Source organism: Ogataea philodendri, assembly GCF_020536065.1.
Source record: "Ogataea philodendri strain CBS6075 chromosome Unknown scaffold2, whole genome shotgun sequence".
Taxonomy (NCBI): domain Eukaryota; kingdom Fungi; phylum Ascomycota; class Pichiomycetes; order Pichiales; family Pichiaceae; genus Ogataea; species Ogataea philodendri.
The window spans coordinates 696341-713903 of NW_025764020.1; the positions used below are offsets into that span (position 1 = coordinate 696341).

At 42.4% G+C, this 17563-nt stretch overlaps 17 protein-coding genes across 17 annotated transcripts; 8 read left to right on the plus strand and 9 right to left on the minus strand.

Moving 5' to 3' along the window:
- Positions 1-15: 15 nt before the first annotated feature.
- Positions 16-665, minus strand: OGAPHI_004146 (uncharacterized protein; the record flags this gene model as incomplete). Its single annotated transcript, XM_046205192.1, has 2 exons — positions 16-198; positions 333-665. 2 exons carry the CDS (start codon positions 663-665, stop codon positions 16-18), a joined length of 516 nt encoding a protein of 171 aa, XP_046061161.1.
- Positions 666-709: 44 nt separating this feature from the next.
- OGAPHI_004147 (uncharacterized protein) lies at positions 710-1426 on the plus strand (the record flags this gene model as incomplete). The annotated part of the gene is made up of 1 exon (XM_046205193.1): positions 710-1426. The coding sequence occupies one exon, from the start codon at positions 710-712 to the stop codon at positions 1424-1426; it is 717 nt and encodes a 238-aa protein (XP_046061162.1).
- A 34-nt stretch (positions 1427-1460) lies between these two features.
- On the minus strand, positions 1461-2216 carry OGAPHI_004148 (uncharacterized protein; the record flags this gene model as incomplete). Its single annotated transcript, XM_046205195.1, has 1 exon — positions 1461-2216. One exon carries the CDS (start codon positions 2214-2216, stop codon positions 1461-1463), a length of 756 nt encoding a protein of 251 aa, XP_046061163.1.
- Positions 2034-3806, plus strand: OGAPHI_004149 (uncharacterized protein; the record flags this gene model as incomplete). The annotated part of the gene is made up of 2 exons (XM_046205196.1): positions 2034-3236; positions 3321-3806. 2 exons carry the CDS (start codon positions 2034-2036, stop codon positions 3804-3806), a joined length of 1689 nt encoding a protein of 562 aa, XP_046061164.1.
- Positions 3351-3861, minus strand: OGAPHI_004150 (uncharacterized protein; the record flags this gene model as incomplete). The annotated part of the gene is made up of 2 exons (XM_046205197.1): positions 3351-3766; positions 3849-3861. 2 exons carry the CDS (start codon positions 3859-3861, stop codon positions 3351-3353), a joined length of 429 nt encoding a protein of 142 aa, XP_046061165.1.
- Positions 3862-4237: 376 nt separating this feature from the next.
- OGAPHI_004151 (uncharacterized protein) lies at positions 4238-5092 on the plus strand (the record flags this gene model as incomplete). The annotated part of the gene is made up of 1 exon (XM_046205198.1): positions 4238-5092. One exon carries the CDS (start codon positions 4238-4240, stop codon positions 5090-5092), a length of 855 nt encoding a protein of 284 aa, XP_046061166.1.
- A 112-nt stretch (positions 5093-5204) lies between these two features.
- Positions 5205-5843, plus strand: OGAPHI_004152 (uncharacterized protein; the record flags this gene model as incomplete). Its single annotated transcript, XM_046205199.1, has 1 exon — positions 5205-5843. The coding sequence occupies one exon, from the start codon at positions 5205-5207 to the stop codon at positions 5841-5843; it is 639 nt and encodes a 212-aa protein (XP_046061167.1).
- A 10-nt stretch (positions 5844-5853) lies between these two features.
- Positions 5854-6629, minus strand: OGAPHI_004153 (uncharacterized protein; the record flags this gene model as incomplete). The annotated part of the gene is made up of 2 exons (XM_046205200.1): positions 5854-6479; positions 6545-6629. 2 exons carry the CDS (start codon positions 6627-6629, stop codon positions 5854-5856), a joined length of 711 nt encoding a protein of 236 aa, XP_046061168.1.
- Positions 6630-6708: 79 nt separating this feature from the next.
- On the minus strand, positions 6709-7605 carry OGAPHI_004154 (uncharacterized protein; the record flags this gene model as incomplete). The annotated part of the gene is made up of 1 exon (XM_046205201.1): positions 6709-7605. The coding sequence occupies one exon, from the start codon at positions 7603-7605 to the stop codon at positions 6709-6711; it is 897 nt and encodes a 298-aa protein (XP_046061169.1).
- A 154-nt stretch (positions 7606-7759) lies between these two features.
- On the minus strand, positions 7760-8397 carry OGAPHI_004155 (uncharacterized protein; the record flags this gene model as incomplete). The annotated part of the gene is made up of 2 exons (XM_046205202.1): positions 7760-7782; positions 7845-8397. The coding sequence occupies 2 exons, from the start codon at positions 8395-8397 to the stop codon at positions 7760-7762; spliced, it is 576 nt and encodes a 191-aa protein (XP_046061170.1).
- A 151-nt stretch (positions 8398-8548) lies between these two features.
- Positions 8549-10579, minus strand: OGAPHI_004156 (uncharacterized protein; the record flags this gene model as incomplete). The annotated part of the gene is made up of 1 exon (XM_046205203.1): positions 8549-10579. One exon carries the CDS (start codon positions 10577-10579, stop codon positions 8549-8551), a length of 2031 nt encoding a protein of 676 aa, XP_046061171.1.
- OGAPHI_004157 (uncharacterized protein) lies at positions 9675-10133 on the plus strand (the record flags this gene model as incomplete). The annotated part of the gene is made up of 2 exons (XM_046205204.1): positions 9675-9779; positions 9927-10133. 2 exons carry the CDS (start codon positions 9675-9677, stop codon positions 10131-10133), a joined length of 312 nt encoding a protein of 103 aa, XP_046061172.1.
- A 268-nt stretch (positions 10580-10847) lies between the features above and the next one.
- On the plus strand, positions 10848-12158 carry OGAPHI_004158 (uncharacterized protein; the record flags this gene model as incomplete). Its single annotated transcript, XM_046205206.1, has 1 exon — positions 10848-12158. The coding sequence occupies one exon, from the start codon at positions 10848-10850 to the stop codon at positions 12156-12158; it is 1311 nt and encodes a 436-aa protein (XP_046061173.1).
- Positions 12146-13462, minus strand: OGAPHI_004159 (uncharacterized protein; the record flags this gene model as incomplete). Its single annotated transcript, XM_046205207.1, has 1 exon — positions 12146-13462. One exon carries the CDS (start codon positions 13460-13462, stop codon positions 12146-12148), a length of 1317 nt encoding a protein of 438 aa, XP_046061174.1.
- OGAPHI_004160 (uncharacterized protein) lies at positions 12865-13905 on the plus strand (the record flags this gene model as incomplete). Its single annotated transcript, XM_046205208.1, has 2 exons — positions 12865-12886; positions 13661-13905. 2 exons carry the CDS (start codon positions 12865-12867, stop codon positions 13903-13905), a joined length of 267 nt encoding a protein of 88 aa, XP_046061175.1.
- A 123-nt stretch (positions 13906-14028) lies between these two features.
- On the minus strand, positions 14029-15927 carry OGAPHI_004161 (uncharacterized protein; the record flags this gene model as incomplete). Its single annotated transcript, XM_046205209.1, has 1 exon — positions 14029-15927. The coding sequence occupies one exon, from the start codon at positions 15925-15927 to the stop codon at positions 14029-14031; it is 1899 nt and encodes a 632-aa protein (XP_046061176.1).
- Positions 15928-16641: 714 nt separating this feature from the next.
- Positions 16642-17544, plus strand: OGAPHI_004162 (uncharacterized protein; the record flags this gene model as incomplete). The annotated part of the gene is made up of 1 exon (XM_046205210.1): positions 16642-17544. One exon carries the CDS (start codon positions 16642-16644, stop codon positions 17542-17544), a length of 903 nt encoding a protein of 300 aa, XP_046061177.1.
- Between the last annotated feature and the right edge of the window lie 19 nt (positions 17545-17563).

Below are 17563 nucleotides of genomic sequence, written 5' to 3' on the forward strand. Positions count from 1 at the left end.
GCGTCGATCGGCGTATTACTTATCACTGAACTTCACACCAGCTATCTTGGAGTTATCATCCTTCATTATCTGCGCTCTTCCTGACTTCACCAACACGCTCAGAACTTTGACTAGAACCGTGGGGCTCATACCGTAGAATTCCTGAGTTCTTGCCAAATCGCCCTTCCGCAGCTCGTATAGCGTAAGCACAGTATTACTCTGACCAGTGATGTCAATCTTGATGTTAGTAAATGTGTTGTATAAAAACTTACCCATTCAAACAAAATGTCTGCCCATTCCTCCAGATTATGCCAGTAAATGATAATGCCCTTTTTGTGGTTTCGAGGGTCGACCCATTCGGCCTTTCCTTTAGAAATCATGTCTGTGTATATCTCTAATATGAAATCACTTCGCAGGCTACGATCGATCTTCGAATTCGTAAATAATGAGTATTGTGGAATATCTGTGTCATCGTCATCATCATCGTTATCATCGTCGGAATCCTGATGTTCAGGTGCCGAGTCCATCGGTTCGCCATTCAAAGAAAGGATCCATATCTTGTTGAACTGGCAGTATTCTAAAATCAGTCTTGACCAATGGGACTTCTGGGTATCTAGAGTCTGCTGATGTATTTGTTTGGTAAAAAATGGCGGAAAATCATAGATTGACGGAAACTTGTATGACATTAAGGAGATTAATTGAACAAAAAAATAAATTGCATAATTGTTCTATGGAGTCTTTAGAAAACCAGCACACGGAAATTTACCGGAAACTGGTTGCCGCAGTGGACGAACTGCTTGTGGTAACCAAGAAAGCCAAATTGACTCAGGTGCCGGAAATAGTGGATCGGGAGTACGATGAGGCCTTGAATACCATGCCAGATTTACATCTCGCGCTTTTACAGGCAGATATCTTAAACAAAGACACAGACGAAACAGTGAACGCGTTTCTGAACCAGCTCTTGAATATCAGACGTCGAATCATTGAACAGCATATGATAACATACCCAATACTGCGCGCAATCCATACTGAAGACGAAACTCAGGTGACAGAGCTGATTCGAGAACGCGACTCCACAATCAAAGAGTACATCGAGCAATCAAAATTGAAGAACGAGACTCAGGAGTCACTTAACAAGTCATCACAGAGCACTGTAAAGGATTTAGAAGAGCTGCGGGGACTGGTTCAGATGTATCTCGAATTGGTTGAAGAAAATAAGGATCTAGCTTTCCAAAACAAAATACGAGAAGAAGAGCAGATCGACGGGTTAGAACAACTCAAAGCCAGACACATAACTTTGATAAAAAGAAACCTTGCCTTGAGCAGCTTCAACATCAGTCTTATATCGTCTCTATCGAAGTCAGACGTCTACAGCGACGAATATCTCCGAGATACACTATTATTTTGCGGAGACTACGATGATTACGAACTCGAAGAAAACATATAGGGTGACGATACAAGTATGTTTATGTCTATGTACATTAAAGGCCGATGTTAACAAACAATCTGTTGTTCACGACCTCCCAGTTTATGCAGTTCCAGAAGTTCTCGAGATAGTCGGCCTTGCCGTTGACTCCATAGTCCTCAATGTATGCATGTTCCCAGACATTGCAAACGAGCAGAGGAACGGTGAAGTCCTTGACATTCTTGTTAAGCTTATCTTTGTTGGAGACTAGCGTCTCGAAGTCGCTGATGCTAATGGCTCCGTTCAGATCTGTTGACTGGTTTCTGCTGTATATGTATGGAGTACCATCATTGTTGCAGGTGATAATTTTAACGCTCTTGTCTTTTGTTTCGACCAAGAAAACCCATCCGTTACCAGGCAGTGTATCAGCAGCGTAAAGGAACTCACTGCGCAAGTTGTCAAACGATCCGAACACATTGTTTATGTGTCTTTGGAGTCGCGATTTGAGTGCCGGGGGATTGGTTGTAGAGTCCTGCAGTTGCTCAAAGAAAAGGTGATTGTTGTGACATTGCGAGGCGTAATGAAACAACGGACCTTGTTCTGGTTTCTTAGCTGTCATCAGCGTGATGGCCAGCGGCGTTCTAGTCTCATGTTCAGTTCCAATAGTTTTGAAGGTCAGATTGGTGGTGAGATATTTTTGGTAATCTGTCCAGCTGGTTCTGTATTGTTTTGGCGACATCAGGCCAGAAATACCTTCCTGGGCCCATCTCTGGTGGTTGACCAGTTTCGGCACCGTATGGATGCCTCTGGAAAACTGCTTCATCGAACGCATTTGATATCCACTGGAAAAAGCTTGAAAAATTTTAGACGTTCAGAAATGGTAGTGTGCAAGGGACAATATTCTTTCCTTGATAAATACTCTATAATGTTGATGGCGTCTTTGCGATGGTCGAGTCCTGTGACCAAAACAGCCTTGCTGTCGAGGTCATTTTTGAGAAACAGGTCACTATACACCAATTCTAACCGTGGGATGAGAAAAACTACCGGAACAGGCTCGCAGAATGGGTATTACGGTGCATCGCAACACAATAATTATATTTATACAGAGAATCCGGGTGGCATAATCAGCCATTCTGATCCGCTCGCCGACATTCTTTCGCAACCGACTTTGGTGATCCAACGTCAGATCGAGTATATGAATTTATTTCTGGGATTTGAACAGGCAAACAAGTACGTTGTGATGGACTCTTTGGGAAACCAATTGGGGTGGCTAATGGAACGAGATTTGGGATTTACCAATACCATATTGAGACAAGTCTATAGATTACATCGTCCGTTCACGGTGGACATGTTTGACAACGCCGGAAACCTGCTGATGACTATCAGAAGACCTTTTAGCATAGTCAATTCGCATATCAAAACGTTCTTACCATCCGTGGTGGATCCTAAATATCCAGATGGTGCCCTGATTGGAGAATCTGTTCAGAGTTGGCATCTGTGGAGACGGAGATACAATTTGTTCAAAAGCGCACACGAGGACAGTTTCGATCAGTTTGGCGCAATTGATGCTGGCTTCCTATCGTGGGAGTTCCCTGTTCGTGCGGAAAACGGAACAATTTTGGGGGCCGTGTCCAGGAACTTTGTTGGTTTTGCCAGAGAGTTTTTCACGGACACGGGTATTTATGTGATCCGTATGGACCCTCTTAGTTTCCAAGGCCTTGAAGACGTTTATTCTCCAATTGCCAATGAGGGCATGACACTGGACCAGAAGGCAATTTTGGTGGCGAATGCCGTTTCCATAGACTTTGACTATTTCAGCAGACACAGCTCTGGCCCGGGCGGAGGAGGAATTGTTTACAGCGAATAAGACACTTATAAGTAGAAGGGTCGATTCAAAGTTGATCCATATAACTAGTATGAATAAACCAATGAAAAGTCATATTTGAAACATGATAAGAAGGAACACTTAAGCAGCGAAACCAATAACACCACAAGCTGGTCTCAGACCGGCGTTACCAGTTTTCAGAGAGTCGGCGTTGCCACCCTTACCCAAGTCATCGGTACCGGAGTGAACAACAACGGTTCTTCCCAAAATGGAGTTCTCACCCAAGAGCTTGATGAGAGAGTCCTGCTTAGCACCCTTAGCCAATCCGTTGGCGTCGGTGGTGATGTTGCCGAGGTCACCAATGTGTCTCTCAGAGTCCTCTGGAGCACCGTGGTTCTTGCCGAATGGGTTGAAGTGAGGACCAGCAGAAGTACATCCATTGGTGTTGTCACCAAACTGGTGAATGTGGAATCCTCTCAGAGCATTTGGATCGTTACCGGAAATTTCCCAGGAAATAGTGGTTGGATCGGATTCGGAAGATTGTTCGAAAGTAACAACTCCCTTAACAGTAGAATCACCTCTCACGACAGCGACTAATCATGTTAGCCTACTCAATTGCTTGAATCTTTCGCAACTTACCAGCTTTGACCATTTTTGTTTGTTGAGAAGAAATTGAGGCTTTACTAAGGCTTTATATATTCTAGACTTATCTTATTGGTGGCAATTACTAATTTCCACTACCCCCCGCTCGCTGACGTAATTGAGTCATGGGTTGCCATGGCAATTATTATCACGATTGACATGCTGTTTAAATTTGAGTTTGGGCCCTGAAATTATGTTCAAATCATTCTCATCAACTACCAACATTGCAATTGAGCCATCCAAAGCGCTTTTATACCATCTATCGAGCTAATTTGCTCAAGAACTTATTTGCTCGCTGGATGGTGCGAGGTGTAGAAATTTCAGCCGGCACCCAGTAATTAGCCATAGAATCTGTATCGGGGATAGCTTGCTTGCATTAAAATTTCATGAGGAGCATTCTCGCAGGCTTATTCCTTCTTATTGGCCTGACGTTGGCCTACATTGTTGAGGTCGACGATCGCGATTTCGAAGACGTTGTTTTCGGCCAGCCAGGAAAGTACTCGTTTGTGTATTTTTATTCGCCTGGTTGCATCCACTGCCAGAACTTGGATCCGCAGTTTGAACCGTTGGGCAACCTGTTTCACGAAACAAATCTACAGATCGTTAAGGTGAATGGCAAAGCAAACAGTCGTCTTCGTAGTAAGTTCCAGCTGATTGGATTCCCGACTTTAAAGCTTTTTTCTTTCGAAGGGGATGATATCGGAGCTTACACTGGTCTTCGGACTACTCACAAAATGGTGGAATATTTACGAGACGCTACCGGTGTTCAGCCTAGATACCCACCCAGAAGTGTTGTAGATGTGTCTTCTAGCAACATAGACCAAACGATACACAAACACACGGACAAAGATGTTGTGCTTGCATTTGCTGCTCCGTGGATCGACGGCTGGGATGATCCACATAGCTCTTATTACGAGAGACTTGCCCAATATTACTCAGATAAGGTCAAGGATGGGACGATATTTGGATTGGTTGATATCTCCAAGGCTGAGAACAATCAGCTGATTTCTCGTTTCCAAGTTACCAAATATCCAACAGTTTTCCATTTCCCAAAAGACAGATCTGATAATGAAAATATCTTCAAATTAGATCACGACGTTGGTCCGGAGGAAATCGTGTCACTGCTAATGGGAACGGACTCGGGACAAACTTCATTTGTCGTTGGTGGCAGCGGCATTGATTACACGGAAGAATCAGACCTGGAAGATGATACCATCGACATCCAGTTTAGAGACCTTTAATAAATCAATAGTGTAATTACCTAATTATTTACAAATCATATAAATGACAAAAAATAATACACTCCTTAGGTCAAAACATATATATATTTGCGTGTTAAACAATTTAGAAGACATGTTGAATATTTTCCGGATTGCCGGAGATCTTAGTCATTTGGTCTCCATTTTCATCTTGATCAACACAATCAATGTGAAGAAGTCTGCACAGGGAATCTCGCTCAAAACCAACATTTTATACGCTGTGGTGTTTGTGACCAGATATGTCGATCTTCTTTATTCATACACTTCCTTATACAACACTTTGATGAAAATCTTCTTCATTTCCTCATCCATATACACCATAGTTATGCTCAAAAAGTACTCGAAGAACATACAACAATACAACGATGACTTCAAGATTGAATACCTCATTGCTCCAAGCTTCGTTCTTGGTTTGATCTTTAACCATGGCTTTAAATTCTCCGAGATTCTGTGGAGTTTCAGTCTCTGGCTTGAGTCTGTTTCGATCTTGCCTCAATTGTTCATGCTTCAGAAGAGTGGCGAGTCGCAGTTGCTCACTACCCACTATATTTTTGCATTGGGTCTCTACAGAGCATTATACATTCCAAATTGGATCTACAGATACTTTGCTGAAGGTCGCTTCGATAAGCTGGCAATCACTACTGGTATTATTCAAACTTTGGTCTATTCAGACTTCTTCTATGTCTACTACCAAAAAGTGATCAAAAATATAGGATTCAGCTTACCTCAATAAATCACCTTGATCAATCTTTCTTCAATGGGTAGTACTCGGTCTTGACACCATCTTTTGTAACAATAAGAATTTCCAAACCATCACCAACCTGTATGTGTCTTTCGGTGACAGACGTGAATGCATCTCTCACAAGTTGTATAACTTCTTCCAATGACAAGTATCGTAATGGTCTTTTCTCGGTTCCATGACTAGCAGGATCCATCTGGTTCTTGAAATTCACCTGGTTATCCAAAAATGGCATGATCAATGAGGAAGCAGCTCCAGCAGCACGACATTGTTCTCTTTCATACGATCCAACAGGGTCAAATGAATAAATGGCACCTTTGCCTTCCTCGTCCAATCCGGCTAGAATCGTGTAAACGTAGTATGGGAAGAATCTCTTACCGTAAAGAAGATGCTGTATGAATCTGGCTGCGCTCTGGGGACTCAATGCCTTGTTATGATCAAAATGGTACCATTCCAATTGATTCTTGAACACGCTGATCAATTGAGCAGAGTCTGCTGCAAAACCGTTGGCTGTGAGCAATAGATTGTCTCCCACATCGAAAACTCTTGGGTCATAACGCGAATTAATGTTGTAGCCGGATGTATTTCTTGTGTCACCAGCAAGAACGGCAAAGTCCTCACCTGCAATGCCTAACACGGTTCCTCCGTTATCTAACAAGTTAGCTAAATTACTGCAACTGGTGGATGAAACTTACCTGTGTAAGGGTTGAATCTGTGCTCTATTGGCTCCTGAGCAACCTCGTTGGAATAATCCGACGCCAAAGTAGCTGGCTGGGTCATGATATTTAGATTGTTTAGTCAAGATCTTTTGCCTTCCAAAATTTAAAATGGCCAAAACTAGCCCGTGTAGAGGTTTATTCTATGAAATACTAAGTAGATAGTTGTAGTAAAACGAAACCACTTGGAGATGAGAGTCCACATCGATGTATTCATTCAATCCATGAACGCCAGATCCAAGTCCCGTGAATCCAGGTTGTGCTCTGAAAATATGGTCACTCAATTTCCAGTAGTGTCTGGTATCGGTGTTTCCTGACATAATACCAGGACTAACAATCAATGTATTGTTTTGAAACTTCTCTGGATACACCAGATCCTCGTAGAAAGTTCTGTAATGTCCACTCAAAGACACCCAAACGTCATCGTCAATTGGGGTAATTGGAGCAACTTCCAGTTTGTATTTGGCTTTCAAGCTGATCGATCCTGCTGCTCCAGGCTCAATGAGCACCTTACCATCAACAATTAATCCCAAGCCATGTTCTCTTGCAACACCTGTGGAAATCTTGGTGATCTTTGAGATTACGGTATCAAAATCGTTTCCGTGCGCAATTCTGTGATTGATCAATGCGGTCACATTCTGCGGCAAAGCATTCACTTTGTCACCACCGTAAATAATGTCGGCAGCACGACTAGTCAAAACATTGAACTTGGTCTCCTTGTTGTCCAGCAAGAGCTTTATGACTCTCTTGTTAGATTCCTTGTCCAGATGGGCCTTAAGAATGTCTTTCTTCACGCTCTTGTCGATATCTGCGTGATTGGCAATACATTGTAAAGTATTCAATGTCGGATTGACGTTAGCTAGAATTGGCTCGAAAGGACTATCCTCGTATCTAGCAATGATCTTAGAAATGGTACCAATGGATGTGTGTTCAGGAGGGATAGAAGAATGTCCACCAGGAGTGAGGACCTGAACTTCAAGATCCAAATATCCTTTCTCTCCGGTAGCCAATACTGCAAATGGTGTATTCTCTAATTCCATGTAAGCACTGGCTCCTTCGTCAATGACATGCAGCATGGATTGTGGTCCATACTTTTCCAGTAAGAACTCTCCAATCTTGGAAGCTCCAACAACACCACTGCTCTCTTCATCGAAACCAAAAGCATAGATGATAGTTCTCTTAGGACTGAATCCTTTAGCAACCAATGCGTCCATTGACTCGAGCAGGCCAATGAGCAGGTTTTTACAATCGGAGGAGCCGCGACCAAAGACATGTTCACCATCGTAGTAACCACTAAATGGATCCTTCTCCCAGTTATTTGCGTCACCGGGAGGAACAGTGTCTTGATGAGCAGTGAACATTGCAGGTTTCAATGAGAGGTCGGATCCTGGGAACTCCAAAACAATTCCGTAAGTATTGATCTTGAACACATTTGCAGCATCAAAAACAGCCTTGAACTCTGTTTCCAGGTACTCGTGGAATCTATCAAATTTGATGAAGTCCGTGCCCTCGTCTTCGACCCAGGTTGGGATTTGAATAGCTTTACTCAATCTGGTGACCGATTGGTTTCTGAACTCGGCATCCTTGAGAATGTGCACACTGTATTCAGGGTCTTTGAACTCGACTTTGTCGTAAATACGACACAATTCGTCTGCCTGCTCCAATTCAAACTGACTTCCCAAATTACCGAGGTGACATGAGGAATGATGGCCCAATGACTGAGACCATCCCAGAACACACAACACGGAAACTGGAATTAGCCCAAGCAACACGTTTCTCCGCCAAGAATGAGGTCTTTTAGGGAGCTCGGTAACGTTTTTCTCGTCAATCATTAGAAGATAATGATATAATAAAATTAAGGTACTCAATTACTCAATTAGTGTGGAGTGCTTACCAAATTAGGAGACTGAGCCATACTAGCTTATTTTTTTACTGGGCAGTAATGAAGGTTTTACCAGTCTAATGGTTATATTATTGTCTTTGCTATCCGACACTAAATATTCCTTCCTTGCGACACCAGCAATCATCAATTTCATTCTCAAACTGAATGTATGCCTTGGATATATTTGTAGAATTCTTGAATAGCTTGTTGACCTTATTCCTGATCAAGAGTGAGCTTTCTGTGCGATAATATTGAATGTGAATGTATCCTGTAAGTTGAGAACCTGAATTGCTGATTGGCCAAAATCGTGGCGTGGTATATGATTTGACACCTGGAACTTTGAGAATCTCTGTCAAAACGTGCTGCAACCTGTCGACAGATCGATCTTGAGCAGAAAGCAGCAGGTTGGATGAAGAAGACTTCAGTAATGGAATTGACGATACAAGAATCAAACTTGCAATCAAGATGGATGTGATGGGGTCAATTATCTGTAAACCGGTAATTTTGATCATCAAAGTAGACAAGATGACACCAACCGAACCCAGAGTATCTGCTAATATATGCAAGAAAATACCGTGCATATTATCACTAAGGTTCTCTTGTTCTTCATCGCTTCCACAGTTAGCATGCTCGCTTGAATGACTGTGTGAATGACTGTGTGAATGACTATGAGAATGAGAGCCATGAGAACCGTCGTGACCGTGATTGAAAGCAAATATTCCAACCAGATTGACCACAAATCCCAGTATACTGACAATCAAAAGCTCATCAGTCTTGCGAAGATCCACTGGATTAAACAGACGTTGAAATGATTCGTTGAAAATTCCAAACACGACTCCCAATAACAGTGATCCATTAGCAAATCCTGCTAGTGTTTCTATTCTGGATAGTCCAAATGGGTAGTCTTTGGATGGATATTGTTTATTGTTCTTGGCAACCAAAGAGGCCAACAGTCCCAAGAAAAGCGACATGCAGTCTAACAACATATGCAACGAGTCACTGAGAAGACTGAGCGATTTCGACCGAAACGAGTATAGAAGCTGGATGAACATGAACGAAACATTGAGTAAAAGGAAGTTGAATATGGATCTTGTCTCTTTGGAGTTGAAAAGTTGGATGATGAGCGACAAAAAGGTTGATTGGCGATGCATCTTATCGGGAGAAAGCTTTTCTTTGAGGACAGGAGTGGCATTTGACTGAGAAGGAGTTATAATACTCATGAGAAACATGTTGATAGATAAATCAATGGCATGGTTTTTAAGAGAGTCGATATGGTTATGGGAATTAGTTGTGGCCTGTAAAACCAATATCATTACCACATTTAAAATGATGGTATTGAGTTTGAAGTTGGATAAAAATAACGATTTGTTGAAGAACTGGTTCATTGGATTAGAGTCAGAAAGATCCAATTGACTGATCGTGAAAATTGTCAAAGATCCTGCAGTGATGAACATCATTTTCAAATTGTAGCTGTTCGAGTTGAATGCTATCATAACAAAAGAACACACAAACAGAAGTACACCGGACATCTTCAAGTCTGGGTACCCTGACTGGCTTGCTTCTGTAATAGGAGCCAAGAACACAAACATTGGAATCAACAAAATTCCATATCCAACAACTATGGGTATCAAGGATTGGTTTTGGGCAGTGGCTATTATTGCATCAAACACAATTGAGAGAACATAGACAATGAACAACTGATATTTTTTCAATTGAGTCTTGAAACTAGCACTTCTGGGAATAAGCGTATCATCTAGACTGACAGGAGTAGTGTCCGAGGGTCCTGAAATAAGCAGGGAAAGAACCACTAAATTCATGAACCTTGCTGGACATAGCAACTGATCGGCAAGAAAGACCAATCCCAGCGATAAGAATAACAGTACTTGGTGCACATTTGAAGCCTTTTGAACTTTATAAGACTCCTTCGTGCTTGATGTCTTCTCGCTAAGGTTTGTAAGAACAGATACCACGACCATAAACAGGGACGACAAGAATGCGGATTGAATTAACGACCCCACATAACTTGTCAAGGTCGGTGTTTCGAGCCGAATAGAACCATTCGCAAGCGTCAGAGACACAAACAAAGTTGGGACGGCCAGAAACAACGGAGCCAAATCTATTATTCCTTGCATTTGATCGTGTCTGTTATTTCATACTTGCCGAATATTTTTAACCCATGCGTAAATACCCCGGTCGATCGACGCGCAGCAGTTGATCAGGGGAATTACTAAAGCGTGCACAAAACGTGTATTTGACTAGCTGAAAGTACCTTAAGACTGATTGGGCATTCACACAGAAATTTGTCGGTCGTCAGTTTGATTACTGGACACTGAAGCTCTCAATGTCGAATATAACTCTTGTTCGAATATTTCACAGCCTTGGATTTTTTTATACACTTCAATGTTCAAATCGCTTCTTTCACCGGCGGTGACGTTGCCCCGGTTGGTTCGCGTAATATCCACTAGGCCGACGGCAAGTGAAAGTTTGAATGCACTCGACACCATATTTGATCGCCAACAATCCTCGTCTCTGATAGATGAGTTTGCAATAGTTGAAAAGCTCAAGTCTATAATACCGAGTTCTCCTGAACAGGATCCATTATATTTGAGACTGAGGAGACCTAAACCAATCAAAATCTTTCCACAACCGCCCCCTCCGCAGCTGAATAGCTATTCGCTCAATGTATACGCCCATGAACTATCTTCAGGTAATTACCAATATTCTCATAAAGCCGAAAAATATGTTGAGGATACACTCCAGGATATAATACAAGTACAGTCGCTCACCCTGGAATCTTACAACTCTATTTTAGAGTATTATGTCAGGAAAACTTTATATCATCGGTCCATGAGTGTCAAGGAGCAAATGGATGTTCATGGAGTGCTGCCAGACATCAGCACGTATAATCTGCTACTTTATCTCAACCTCAAATCATACAAATCTACCACCTCTGAAATTATCAACCTCTTCAATGAGATGACCGATGCGAATCTAACACCGAATTTGTCAACGTTGTACATCACATACACGAATTTGAAAAATGAACATCAAAAATTACTCGACATTATGCTTCAGAAACAAATTAAGCTGAGTGACATTAATACTGCAATTGTCTCTAAATTACATGAATCTAACACACCAATTGGCGATATCATCACATTTCTCCAAGAACATAATATATACGATGGAGTTCCTGTTCATAATCGCATTATAGAAATAATGTTGGAACAAGATTCAGAGGCAGCTTGGAAGCACATGAACTCGCAACGCGAAATTGGTCAATACGTGCCAAACACAAGAACTGCAAAGCTCTTTGTCTCCCATGCTTGCGAAATGAAACAGCCATATATCGCAATATCGTATGCAAAGTTCTTTATCGATAAGCTGAAGCTAATGAACAAAGAGGCAATTTACAACCTATTGTTGGACTATCATCTAGCCACCATTCAAAACCCTAAGAACTGGTTGCTCTTGGCAAAGTTCTATTATTTTAAATCTAATACCCTGGTTCCTTCGAAACTGAAGATGGATGTTCTCAACAAGGCTAGATTGATTGATCCAAACTTCAAGTTCAAAATACCACCAGACCAGGAGGATATTGAAGCTTTCCAGGAAATTGATCAAAATCTCGCTTGGAAGAATGGTCCTGTCCTCAAACTGTCAGAGAACTCACCCGAATACCGTCTTTTGGTGGAGCGTTACTTTGATTGAAGCAGATGGTTGCAAACTTCACCCCATATTTTAACACCTTCTCTGATTTGGTCAGAATCCAAATGACTGATTGACAACCGAACTCCTTGATCCCCCCATCCTCTGACATCACCGGTGACCTCAAAATTGTCACCGGTAGCCAGGATAACGCCCCTTTCACGGCACTTCTTGTCGACTACTTTGGCGTCCAAAGTCTTTGGTAAAACCACCCAGTTGAAATAACCACCGTTGATTGGTCCGATAATCGTATCTTTAGGAAGATACTCATGAAGGGAATCATCAAGAGCTTTTGCACGCTTTGAATATGTGAAGTTAAGTTTGGCAATGATTTTGTCAATGGTGCCCGACTTTAATAGTTCCCCGACAATAATGGTGTTCAATTGAGCGGGAGTACCACCTGATCTATGAGCTCCTCCTTGAGATAACAAATACGCAAGCTCTGGCGTCGGGGTTTCCTGGTATCCTACACGAAGTCCAGGTCCTAGAATCTTGGAAAATGTAGCATTGGAAATAACATTACCGTATTTCTCTCCTTCTGGTAAAGTGTCTCTGTCAATAGTGACCAGCTTTTTGTGTGGAGTGTTTCCACTAAAATCCAAAAGGTCATAAACATCGTCACAGATGATCAGCATGTTGTGTTTCCTTGCAAGGTTGATTAGTTTCAACCTATTTTCCTCGCTCAAGGTTCCACCTCTTGGATTGGAAAATGTTGGAACAAGATACATCACGTATCTGAACACCTGCTTGATTGGCCTGTCAGGATCATAGATTGACGATATGTTGTCTTTTGTGATGGTTTCCAAAATTGGACTTTGACTGTCAAAGTGTTGTAACTTCTTTTCCAAAGTTTCCAGATCTATCTGACCATCGTCATTCTCATCAATTGCAGTCATCTTCCCACCAAAACCTGCGTCTATAATTGCAGCATTGATCAAAAAATAAGTAGGACTAACAATGAATGCTTGTCGAGTAACATTGTTGTGGGGACTTGTGAATTGGGCAAGAATGTTCATAATTCCATAAGAGGCACCAGATGTCAGATTGAAACAGTTTGGGTCTGTTTTTGTTTTTAGTTTGAAACATCTATCGTTCCACTCGGAGATCTGTTTACGAACTTCCAAGTTTCCAGGATCTGTTCCGTAGTTCAAAGGATGGGTGTCCGTAAACCCATCATAATTATCCATTGAATTGTCAAATCTTTGAAGTATCTTCTGTGAAGCTTCCAATATTTCCCTATTGGGTAGAAGGTCAATGGATGGATGCCCCTTGAAGAAATTGTATTTGGCTACTATCTGATGAGACATGGATTAAGAATCTTATCGAAAAAAACTCTATCGAGAAAATTAGTGATTCGTTCCGATTTTGCTTATCATTGGTTTCCATCCGATAACTAGAAACTTATTTTGGTGCCAGATTGGAAATCTACCTTTGAAACTAGACTCTTATCCATACACACCACGATCACAGACACGAACACAGCCAGAAAACTGTCTTTGTGGGAGATCACAAACCTCGTAATTATTGTATTGCTAAAAATTACCTCACGGTCATTTTGAAGATGTCTCAGACCACAAACCCAGAGGAATCCATCCCAAGAGAGAATGAGCCAGAAGAACCAACTCCAGATCCACAAAGTGATGAATTGCTTGAAGAGGATGAAGATGTTGCACCTTTGAATGATGACGACGACTACGATTATGATGATGACGACGACGAAGATGATGACGATTACGACTACGATGATTAGTTTCATTTCATATTAAGGCCGATCGTATCTCTTTCATACCTTAAAAAGATATCCAATTCATATAAACATTGTAAAAAACCGAGTATGAGTGTAAACCCATTCATAAAAGCGAACAAACAAAAACTATAACGACAATGTCCCGTCGTCTAAGATTCCGTAATTAAACCAGGTATGTGACAACGCATCCATAGCAGTAATTCTTTTCTCGGGATCGAACTTAAGCAAGCCTTTAAGCAAATCGATAAACCAGTACCAAAACTCATAATTGTCATGTTGTTTCTTTGGGATCTTGAACTTGGAGATCGAATCCTTTAGAGACAAATCCATTTCAAATGGCATTCCCACCTTGCTTGAAATCAAATCGGAGAGACAGGGAAGTCTCTCAACCTCATCAATAAGCTTGATCGGTGTTTGTGCTGTTGGGAACAGCAGCTTTCCAGTTGTTTTGGAGAAGCAGTTTGTGATACATTCTGTGCTTGATGTCGAAGACTTACGACGCGAAGAAGAAGTGTAATAGAACTGGCTGAAACACTTCCTCACCAATTTCAGGTCAACAGGCTCCCTCAAAACCTGCTCCATCATTGCAAGATGTTGAGCGTTTTCGTGGGTCTTGAACAAAGCATCACCAGTCACCAACTCAACCAGAATACATCCCACAGACCACATATCGCACGGGAAGGACCATCCTATTCCAAGAACAATTTCAGGTGCACGATAATGTCGCGTGGAGACCACAGATGAATGGTATTCATCCTCAAATACCGTGGATCCGAAATCGATTGTGTAGATCCTTGGGTCGTTCAGAACATTTCGGTACGTCATCGTGCTAGAGGTCCCGCTCGGCTTCATGTAAGGCTTCCTTACAGAGGTATCATCCTTTAATAAAATGTTCTCCGGCTTGAGATCTGTATGCACCAGGTTCAAATCATGCAAAAATGCCACCGATCTCAAAAGTTGTTTGGCAATCGCCTGAATATGCGAACCAGGGAATGGGAGGAACTGATTTCTCTCCAAGAAATCATACAATGAGATCTTCAAGATATCCGTCACTATGCAGATGTGACCTCTATAATCAAAGCACTCTCTCAGGTGAATGCATTGATTGACATTATCCTTGTCGTGTTTCTTGAGCATGGTCAGCACCCTGAGTTCAACTTTCGAAGCTTCCCTATACTTTGGAATAGCACGGATTATCTTAATTGCCACCGAACAGTTGTTGTATCTATCGTGAGCTTTGACAACCTTACCAAAGGTTCCTTGACCAAGCAAAGACTGTATTTGGTAACGATCGTTAGCGAATGGAGCGCCCGGGACAATGATATAATGACCGTCCTTGTCATCACACGGGGTGTCTTCTATTGATGTTGCTGAAGTATTAGCAGAATCATATGAGTCAGAGGACGAGTTCGTGCTGTGATGATATGAACCCATGCTAGATGGGACATCAGTGTTAAATGAAAATTTGCGGTTGGCTGGCTTTGATGATCCGTACGTGTAGTTCGTGAACTGGTGTTGTATGAGAGTGGTCTTGACGTCACCAATCTTCTCCCTAACAGAATCTTTATCAAAATCGGGATAATAATTCAGTTTGGAGTATGGTAATTGGGGCAAGGACTTGGTACGTTTCTTCCTAGTCTTTGCGATGTTATTTGCGGAAGAGCCTGTGAGCTTGAGACTGGCAATATTGAGATTGTTGGTGTTGTAATACGAAGAAAACGAATGTCTCGGACGAACCGCATCTCTGTTTAAAAGACCAGAGTCACTGTCTTCGTCATCCAGAAGACTAATGTCATTGTTTTCGAACCCAAAGTAGTCGTCAAGCACGTCGCTGTCCTTCAGAGCGTAGTCTTCGGCATCTGAGTCCAAGTTGATCACTTCTGGGTTGGAGGCGTTCACCGTAGAATATTGCTGTTGTTTCTTTCTCAAATAGTTCTCTGGCGCAACATTTGACATGGAAGGTGCAACCAGTTGAGAAGAAGAGTATCTAGGCCTCTTACGTTTGTAGTTATTTGCAGTTAGCATGTTGTAGATGGAACCGTTAAAATTAGCACCGATTCAAATATCTGCGGCCAAGAAGCCAGTAGTATTGAAGGTAAAGCCTTATCGGGACAAAATGGAACTTCAAGTATAAGATCTGATTGAAAACTTATAGGTTTAAGATTGCATCGTCTTGTAAAATAGTATTGCCCTCTTCAGCCTCCTATTTATTTGACCCCTATGTAATGGGGAGCCGCACAATTAATTATCGCTGCCAAGGGGGAGGCCGACGGCCAGACTGCTAAATTTCGCGGGGAGAGCAATCCAAACAGCGGGAAAAAATTGCACATTTCTTTTGTTTTGCACGGGGGCACGATAAGCTTATGCCTGAGTTGCACCACCACACAACACGCAGATCTTAAAAACAAGTCCCGTTCGGAAGGGATACTCTATTGTAGATGAAACATACACGGTAACTATGTGGAAAGAGGTATCGGTATCCTGAGTCGTCAGTTTAATATCTAAGGACCCAAGCTGAACCGGTATCTCAATCCTCCTCACGCAGCAATTACTGACTGCGTGCACGCGGTGCAGACACGTCCTACTGCACCGGACAGTAATTTTGGCTGGGTAACCATTTCCATGTTCTGCATACCATACATCTGTGCACCAGCTTAGCCACTTTTTTTTTCACACCAGGTCTGAATCCATTTGCCACACATTTGTTTACTGAGTTAAAATTCAGACTTGTCTACTAACATGTCGCAGTCTTTAACCATGCTTTCGAACATAGACTCGAGCCTGATGAACCAGCAGTCTGTGGGGACCGCTTCACAACACGGCGATTCGTCGAAAATCAGCGGACCGGACTCTTCCTCGTTGGTGCACCAGAGCAATTCGGAGGACGAAGACGAGGATGACAAGAACGGACTTTCCGAAGACAGAAAGTACAGATGTACTCAGTGTCATCACTCATTTACTAGAAAACACAATTTGAAATCACACATGTTGATTCACACTGACGAAAAGCCATTTGAGTGTCCTCATTGCAGCAGTAAGTTCAGAAGACAGCATGATTTAAAGAGACATGAAAAATTGCACACTGGAGAGAAGCCATACAGATGCGACAAGTGTGACAAAAGGTTCGCACGCGCAGATGCTTTGCTTAGACACACAAACTCATCGTCCGGTTGCTCGGGAGCTGGTTCTGGTCCGGGTCTGGATCCCTCTCTTTCGCCAGGGTCCAGTACGGGACCCGTGCTTACGAAACGGAAATCCTACGACGGACAGAGCTCTGCGATGGCTCCGTTCAAAAAGTCCAAGGATGCGTCCAATGCGGAAGCTGCTGCTGCTGCTGCGGTTGCTTCAGCGGTGTCAAACTACTATGTTCAACAGGCAGTCATCCAGACGCAGCAGAGACAATCAAGGTCAAGATCTACTCAACAGTCCGCACAACCACAAGTTTCGCTCAACTCTGCAAACAGTTATATCCAGTCTCCTGGCTATCCTCAGCAGCAGCTGTCGAACTACGGTGGAAGCTCATCGTCAGATGCTACGTTTGCGGAATTATATGGAACCATCGCAATATTAGAGACTAAAGTGTCCACATTAGAGGCCAGGATCCTAGAGTTGGAAAGTAAAGTTTCCAACGCGGGTCATTGAAAGTTGTTTCTAACGGTGC